We start from the raw sequence: 8,998 nt of genomic DNA, 5'->3' as shown, positions 1-8,998 counted from the left end.
CAAGTATGATACTTACATAATTAAATATTTATGTGGTAATTTGGCCTTTGACAGTTTAAACATTAAGTGATAACCTATTTTTAACAGGCAATTATCTCAGTGAACACTGGATGGCATTGTTGCTGTTCAAGAACCCAACAATTTGTAGCAGTACTTTATCTTTCCTCACTTTGTCTGGAAGGAGGCATAAGATATGCTGTGCTGCATTATAATTCATAGTTATTTGATTTGCATTTTCAAATTTACATATTTGATGTATTTATGGCTTTGTTTTAAAATGTCATTCTAATCAGATTGACACTGATATACAACACAGAAGGTTAGATTCAGGAAAATACTTTTCCAGTCAGATAGCAGAAGTCATCAAACACCTCACATCACACGTTACATCTGGTTCCTCACCTAGACCGGAGGTAAATAATAGTTAACCAAAATAAAGCACTGCGTAGACAGGTATTTTTTCTTTAGGTGTCATGAGAGTTATTAATCCCAGAAGAGGTGACTAAAGTGATTTACAAAAGGTTATTATTTTGACACTTTTTGATTTGTCTGTCAGCCATTTTACTCTTTATGTCAAAGCTAAAGTTAAAATGCTCATTTGCTTCTTTTTTGTGAGCCTGGCTTTCATTTTATTTTAAAAGAAGACTATTTAACTGAGATAGGTCCTCTCACAGTCTGTTGGAAGTTAACGGTTATGTTTACACGTTGTCCTTTAAGGAACATGCAATACTGTAGCTAGTTGGAAGCTTTGTTGTAGTAGGAGACAAACCGGATTTTCCAGTCTGGCTCTGGCACACCCAGTTCACCTGTATTTTGTCCCATACCCCAGACACCATAGGTATGAGTGGCTTTCTGCCACTAACTGATATCAAGTATGTAGTGTATATCACCTGAAATTAATTACTGATTTATTATATTTGAGTTATGATCCCAGCAGGGAAAAGCAGTATCAGGAGATGATTCCCTATCCACATGTATGAATGTGTTTATCAGTTATACAGTATATTCCCTGTATTTGTGTTCATACTGCTGTTACTTCCTCAGAAAGTAGTTTTCCATCCGGTTTTGAGAAACTGCTCATAATATTTTATATTATAAATTTAATAATAATGATACATATAGATGCCAACGTTTTTCATCCAAACAATACAACAGTTCCAACATACAATAAAAACCATCTAAAGACATTAAATATTACCTGAAATGTAGGACTTCACATCCTCCAACTTATTTTTTTAACAAATGACTTAAATGATTCTCCTCAGTTTTGTCACTATGACAGAAATATTTTGATCAAGGCTCGTTATTCAGTGTTACTTGAATCCCTGCCTCTGTAAAAACCGAATAAAGGAATATTTTTCTTCACTGAAAATGATCATACTTTGAAATGCAAATGAGACTAATGACTAATTGTACAGCACATTCTTTTTTTCATCAGCATGTGGACTAAAAATGAAAGGAATATGTAAGGCCAAAATCTCTCAGAAAGAGAATCTTTCTCCACTATGCTAAATTCTAGTTTGTGTTGAAAAGAAAAGAAAAAGAACACAGAAAAGTCTTAAAGTGCAGATACTATTTCAAAAAATAAATGGTCATTAACTAGAGCTCCTGTGGCAGGAAAAAGATCAGAGGCTCTATTGAACAAAAAGGTGAAATATCAGTCTTGCTGATCTTGCAGTGGCAGAGGCAGTGGTCTACCCTTGTTTGTGACCTCTGTCAGATGACAGTGAAGGTCTCCAATAAGCAGCAGTGTTGGTGAGTAGCACTCACTGAACTGTCTCTTCCAATAGCAGTTGCCTCACATCCTCTTGAAAGAAACAAGTGCCTCAAATACCAATTCTGGCCTTTTCCCCTAATTGTTTTCTCTGCTCTGCTGAATCTGTCTTCACCGGCGCTCTGTTCAACAACAAAAACTACAGTACCATAACCTTCACTTTAATGGTACTTGAATCCAACATTGCTTACTCCAAAAAGGTGACTGAGGTTTTTGAGATAAAATATTACTTGGAATGACCGTTGAGGTTAAAATACATATGTTTTATAAGCAGCATCTCCAGGGAGGGCAGCAGCAGCAGCACAGCTGTCGCAGTGGGTTCTTCTTCTTGTACCTGGCAGCCAACTTGAACTTCTCATTAGATGCAGCCACATAATCCTGGGTCTTCTCTACATTGGTCTGGATGTGTTCAATGCAGGCCCCTTGCTCCTCTACTAGCATGAAAATGTCCATGAACAGGTCCCTCAGCTCCTTCATATTGTTCTCCAGGCTCAACAACTCCTTTTCGTGTGGAAACATAATGGGATTAATACTGTAGATATGAAGAACATTAGTCAGAGGTTGGAGGTGGTGGGAGAGAGAACCAGGGGAATTAAAGGGTAATTTCGGTATTTTATAAACCTGGGCCCTATTCTCACAGATGTTGGGGTCAAAATGACTAGTAGGTCCAAAATGTTTTGGAATCTGCGCAGTAGACGGATTCAGCCGACAGCCGGCTGAGGTGGCTTCAACCTATTCCTTTGGGGCAATTGCTGCTGTCAAAATTACATTCACTTTTTGCCAATGACTGGCTCAGACTGTTGTACGAGGTGTTTAACAACATCATGGAAATGATCCCTATGAGTAACACCCGATAACACCCCTTGTTTTTAACCAGAAAAAGAAGCCTCACAGAAGGAAAATTCATGCTGTGAAAGGCGAGTTGTTGCGGAAACGCCAGTAGAAACGAGAGCGAAGAGTTTGTTGTGTACATAGAGGAACTGCTAGCAACACTTTATTTCCTAACGTTACTCCAACACAACAGACTACTCTCCGACTCTAATTCTCATTTCAACCCCAAAATATGTGAGAAAAGGGCCCAGGTTTAAATATACCACAATGACCCTTTAGGTTTGCAATGTGGGAACAGATTCAGCTCTTCATTCAACATCTTTTTATACTTGGATATGCTGGTTCACTTGGATATCTAAATCTATCTTGAAGATATATGAATCATGCATTTTAGCTGATTTGTGGCACTGAAAGTTGTTATTATTATTTAGCACCTATTTCGATATATTGGAGCTTTCCGACATGCAATTCCCAGCTATTGCTACCACTATAATGCTGACGTTACAAAAAAGGGATAATAATACACAAACCTATATATGATAGTAACACAGCATAACCTATCCGTTTGGTAAGTAAAATTCAAGACACAATCCCCAGAAATATGTTTGGAAGTCCAAACATATACAAAGGACAAATCAATTATTCCCTTATATACCATGCACAAATGTAAAAAATACATTGTATTACCAAACTATCAACAACTTTATCATAGCCTTGGGTTTAATAACTTGTTCGCCACTATCCTCACCTTGTGTCGCTGTTCAATCTCAGATAGTTGTGACCGTGTGATTTTGGCATCATTCAGCAGGTTCTCATTGAAGACCTCCCATTTTCCTGTGGCCACCATCTCATTCACCTCCTCCTCCGTCACATCCCTACCCGATACCTCCAGCTGCCGGATAATGAAGTGCTTACAGCGCTCCTGCTTGGTCAGCAGACCTTCATTATACTGCAGCATTACCTGGACATAATTATTGCAAACAGACAAAAAAAGAAGTAGAGTGGACCCATATTTTGGGGGTTTAAAAGTGATTTATGTTTGGTTCCTTGAAATTAACTGATCAAACAATTATGTGCTTTCGCTTTGCTGGTTCTGACAATGCTATCCTAAAGCTATGCTATTTTACATAAGTTTATCTACTGGTGTTATTATTTTTTCTGCCTACCAACAGTCCTTGTTCGCCACTATATTGTCCAAAATTATAAATGCACAGTGACAATGAAAAATGTGTCTCACAAATTTTTTTTTTAGTTGAGACTTTCAACTGTCTCTCAAGCTAAAGTTAGCTTAATGTTAATGTTTCAAACCTCAATGGGGGAAAAAAATCACTTCCTGTGGTATGTAAAGTTTCCATAGCAGAGTGGTAAATTCATGCCCCCAACCTGTTGGAATTTGCGGTACAGCGCTGCATACTGGGAGCGTTGTATTCTGGTTGCAACAGCAATAGGTCCCTGCTGGTCCTCAGTCCTTTGGGCCTGTTTTGAAAGGGCATCTAACCGTCGGTGGAGGCTTTCAGCCTTGATCTTGATATCCCGGGTTATACTGCTCTCTTTCTTCATCACACTGAAACGACGCATGGTCGCCACCAGGGTCTTTTGCTGCTGGCTGAAGTTAAGGACCTGTTTGTATTAGATGTGAAACTGCGTCACCATACAGTCTTAATGTTTCAGTCAAATCTGGAGTTATATAAGGATTAAAATAAGAAAGAGAACAAGAAAAAATTACTAAAGACAAACAAAAACAATTTAATGTTTTGTTGGTGCAATATGGCACTTCAAAAGTGCTTTTAAAAACAAACTTTGAAAAATTATAAAGAAAAATAAATACACACGACCTACAGAAAAAAAAAAATATTACCTCTGTCTCCAGCACTGTGATATCATCTCGGATTTGCTGAGCCTCAGACAGGAAATTCTCAATGATTGGCTCCTCCTCAAACACCACAGCCTGTGGCGTTATGACCTCAACCACCACAGACTCGTCATTATTCCCCTCCACTGAAAAAGGGTTAGTATTTTCTCTTGCTGCCTCACGAAGGTCTTGAGCCCTCTGCTGCAGCTCCTCCAAGCGGTCTCTCATTGTGGAAGAGCCCACACCAAAGCTCACTCCTCAGGGCACAAAGTTATTATTGTTATTAAAGTTCTTGCCAATGCTGACGAGAGGATGCTGAAAAATAAATAACATGGAACTTTAATGATTCCAGTCGCCGAACTGGATTGTTGCACAAGATTACAACAGTAAGTATAAAGCAGGGAAACCAGAACACATTAACATTAAAGTAGAGGATAAAAATAAATATATCAACACATGCTGCTAAACTGAAAATGTAAAGTAGGGATGTATGGATGACAGTATTGTAGTATGTAAATTGTAAACAAGGGCAACAGGGTAAAACACAGCTGCCTCTTTTTGAAGCTTAAAGGTATGCAAATGGTGAGATTTGCTTTGTTTAGGTAATAAGTGACTTTATAAATATGTAAACCACATTTGTGTCAAGTTGATAATTTCACCATTAACAAATAAATAATTCAATAAATGTTCACATCAAATTGTTCACATTTTGTATGTATTGGTGAACAGTATTGGGAAGTCCCTCATTTTATAGTAACAATTAGTTTCACAGATTACAATTTGACATCAAATTATTAATCTCTATAATGTGCCATTATGCACTGGTAAGTCTATATTCTGGAATAGCCAGGGTCTAGACATTTTTTAAGCAAACCCCGAGTCTTGACTATAAGGATGGGACTAGCAAGTGATTCGTTTTGCTTTGAGTAATTAATATCATTACTTTATCAATGTTTACTAAGAGTAACTGATTATCAACAATTCCGGTGAAAACGTAACAACTAATACTGGCGAATGAATCCACAGATTTGCAAAATGTCTTTCGGGACTTTTTGAATTGAGATACCTTGAAGTATGTCATTCCCATTATCCAATATGCATTCAAACTGCATATGGACTGAATAAAGGCATTTGTGAATGTGTCAGTATAGTAGCAAAGTGAGAGTAAGAAATAAATATAGTAGTTAAAATTTTCCCCCAAAACAAATAACTCTATTTAGCACGTAAAGCCATGTCACTAAACTCCCCATCCACCCTGTAGACACAATCGCTTGACTAAATGCAGCTCCTGTAGTTCAAGCAAATGCACCTGCAGCTAACTGTGTACCCTAGTGTCCAGTGGGAGTCAAACCCTGATCAGTGTTCGTTTACATCATTATAAGATCATCTGTCCCAATATGAGCATAACTGATGAGCCATATCTGCACTCTGCTGAACACTGAGATATATTTTTAACTGGATGAAAAATAACACGAGATGAACGAGCAGAAAGTTTATCTGTGACATCAGTCAAATTGACTCGACTTCGTTTTCCCATGAGAAGTGAGTGGGTTGTTTGTGCTCAACAACACACTCAGCGAAAAAGAAGAGAAGAAAAAATGCTTTAGGAAGTTTAGAAAAAGTGATCTTGATAAAGACATTAATTAAAACCACATAATACAAGCATGCACACAATATGTCAGATAAAACTGTTGTTTTCCAAGTGCATGTTGTTTTGAAATAAAAAAAACAATCTTCACAGAAGCTGCCAAATATTAAACACATTTCACTTTCAAGTCTGTAACTCAGGGTGCCAGTTAGCTCACTGCTAGAGCTTTCGCCCCATGTGCAAAGGCTGAGTCTCTCTCCCCCTGTCTTTTCCTGTCTATCTGAACCCCACCTTACCCCAAAAGTCTATACCTCCAGCATGCTGATATTTGCTAAAGTTGAAGTACTGTAAACAAGTAAAGTGCATTCATCCACAAATTCCTATACATTACAGACATATACTAACATTTTGAAAGTGCCTAAATATAATCTTTTGGAAGTGTGGGGATAACAGAGTGTTTGGCTGCTGAGAAATGGAACATTTCAAATCATAGACTATCCCATTTCTGCAGAGATTTCAAACAGGAAAGAGCCTATTATGTGTGTGTGAGCGTGTGTGAGAGAAAGAGTGTTGCAACTATTACAAACTTCTCATAGCGCAAAGAAGGTAAAAGTATCCTCTGTTTTCTTGGCCGAACTCTCTCCGTATCCCTTTCCTCTCTCTCTCTCTCTCTCTCTCTCTCTCCCTACCTGCCCGAGCCAGAAGAGCCGATTAAAAAAATTGCTCAAAGGATTTGGGAGCACATTCTCCTGTGTTTAGCCTAAAAACCTGAAAGAAGTGGAGCAGGGTTCGCCAAGGAGTCTAGCCTCTCTCTCTGTGACTGAATGTTTTGTTTTGTAAAGTGAGCCAATATTTTCTTCCTGCACGTCTGCTCTTTTGTCTGTGTTTCTGAAAGAAATGTTATGTTGACGTTCTCTCATCTCCATGCAGGTTGAACAGTAGGAGTCCTCAGGTGTTGTTTTAAATCATCGGTCAAACAAATACACTGTGTGTGCTGGTCTTTTAACTTTACCAAAAGGAATGGATTCTGATTGAAATATTCCAAAGGTTTTGGATAGTTTAGTACACGGTCCTACTTTACTCACTTTTTATGTCCAAGCTAGACTTTCTATTAGTATACAAATGAATAGAAAGACAGACAACAGAGAAAAGATTTATTTCGTCATAATTGCTCTACAATTTTAAATCACAGCATACCTTTACACACATTTACAATCTGAGGCTGTAGCAAACATTCAGTCTAAAACGAGGATTTTACCTTAATGTTGTCAGTATTCCATCAAGAGCTGTCTGCTGAGTATTCCCTTTCAGAGTCGACCAGAAATAAAATCCAAGACAAGCTCACTCATTATTTGATAACATCATGTTATCTTCGGATCTCCTCACACACCTGACGCGCACCAGCTATTAGTTACAGATTTGAGAGCATTATTACACTCACAAGCTGGGAAAAGTTTTGAAGTAGTCTGGTTGAGTCAGTCCCAAGCACCTCCCCTCCCTATTGAAGTCAGGCCTGTGTATGGCCAATAGAAAAGGAGCAGGCTGGGGGCCTATTTGCTTATCTGAAGAAATGAGAGGTGACGTGATTAAGTAAATGAGGAGGGAGAGCATCGAGAGCACAGGGAGCTCATAAACCCTGCCCTCAGGCTTATTCCTGAACAGGAAAATAGAGTCGAGCAAATAGAAGTGTATTGTGTGCATTGCTATGGCCAAACAATGAGGACTACGGTAAGGGTGTCAACCAGGGCACTGGGTTTCTGATCCACAAGGTGAATTTCTATATGAAGTGTCTGGGTTCACGGGGTAAACCCTCTAAGTCCGGGGGTATTGTACTCCTTAGGCCCCAGTAACTCCACTGAGTACTTTTGACAGATGTCTACTGACAGCCTCTCTGAAACGCAGGCGCCTTTTCAACACGGGAAGGGACACAGTCACTCTTTGCTATGCAGCATAACACATGCTGTGAAAAGCTGTTTGAAGTATGGTGTCAGAGTGAGAGAGGAGAGACAAGTTTTGAGGATGAGAGGAGTTTGGAGGGGACAAGAGTTCAGGCTGCGTCACTTGAAACTTTGGATGCTGGTAGCAGCCATGTTGTTAGTGTAGTGGCCAGTGATGCATAGGAGGAGATTTTTAATGACCTTTATGATTTTTAATGACCTTTGAGCATAATTAGGAGTATATGATAATTTTCAGTCTCTCTCCAAGGTGTATTTTTGAGTTCATCAGTTTAAAACAGTTTGATGGCCGGAGGGTCTGTTTTTTCCAACCCAAAGAGGACAGTTTAATCCATTAACTAATATTTGGAAATCACCAAAAACCAGAATGATGAAGTTTCTTTATTACAACAACAATGTCACTAGCAACAAATAATTTCCAGTGGGTGGTGGTGTCTTGCTTCAATAACAAAATGAAAAGCACATTAACCATATGATGACTATGCAGAATGCTGTCGGTAAAGTTTTATCTCTGTAGTACCAGATGCTACTCTATGTCTGTAATAATGCCACAGCAGTGTGTTAACTGTGAGTCATCTATCCCTAATGGCAAGATATAATGACAACAAAGCAAAACCGGTTTTCTGAGTGTCAGAATTCACCTTCATCAGCATCACAGGAACAGACTTATTGTACTGTATATGCCCCTGTTAACTGTAGCTGAACAGTCATCTATCCTTCCTTGATTCTCTGCTCAGCATCACTGATTAAGGAGAACAGGTTGAATGGGATTTGCGCTTTCTCACGCACACTCATACTCACTCACAACCTCCCCAGACCTTGCGGCAAAGTGGATCTCATCTCAACATTTCTTAATTGTTGCTACTGCATCTGTAGAATTTTGATAGGCTTTGATAAATAAACAACACTGGAAAAGAAATATCAACTAAGAGTCTTTATTCGCCAAGGTCAGCAGTTCTTGTACCAAAACAAACATGGATGGTAACCAGAAGCTTCCA

General features: G+C 38.8%; 1 protein-coding gene across 1 annotated transcript; it reads right to left on the bottom strand.

The window, feature by feature from the left end:
* Nucleotides 1-1,002: 1,002 nt before the first annotated feature.
* Nucleotides 1,003-7,510, bottom strand: stx19 (syntaxin 19). The gene is made up of 5 exons (XM_038721287.1): nucleotides 7,304-7,510; nucleotides 4,464-4,772; nucleotides 3,989-4,225; nucleotides 3,354-3,566; nucleotides 1,003-2,275 (listed from the first exon to the last, which is right to left on the bottom strand). Exons 2-5 carry the CDS (start codon nucleotides 4,683-4,685, stop codon nucleotides 2,039-2,041), a joined length of 909 nt encoding a protein of 302 aa, XP_038577215.1. The 5' UTR covers nucleotides 4,686-4,772; nucleotides 7,304-7,510; the 3' UTR covers nucleotides 1,003-2,038.
* Nucleotides 7,511-8,998: the final 1,488 nt, after the last annotated feature.

This window comes from Micropterus salmoides, unplaced genomic scaffold (genome assembly GCF_014851395.1).
Source record: "Micropterus salmoides isolate LMB-PRFRI ecotype aquatic unplaced genomic scaffold, ASM1485139v1 Ms_hic_scaffold_15, whole genome shotgun sequence".
Lineage (NCBI taxonomy): Eukaryota > Metazoa > Chordata > Actinopteri > Centrarchiformes > Centrarchidae > Micropterus > Micropterus salmoides.
This window is presented reverse-complemented; position numbering and strand designations above follow the sequence as displayed.

Coding starts and splice junctions, on each gene's coding strand:
- stx19 (XM_038721287.1), bottom strand. CDS start 4,685: ATGAGAGACCGCTTGGAGGAGCTGCAGCAGAGGGCTCAAGACCTTCGT. Junction 4,226..4,463: donor TCACAGTGCTGGAGACAGAG/GTAATATTTTTT, acceptor TAATACAAACAG/GTCCTTAACTTCAGCCAGCA. Junction 3,567..3,988: donor TGTACCGCAAATTCCAACAG/GTTGGGGGCATG, acceptor AATTATGTCCAG/GTAATGCTGCAGTATAATGA.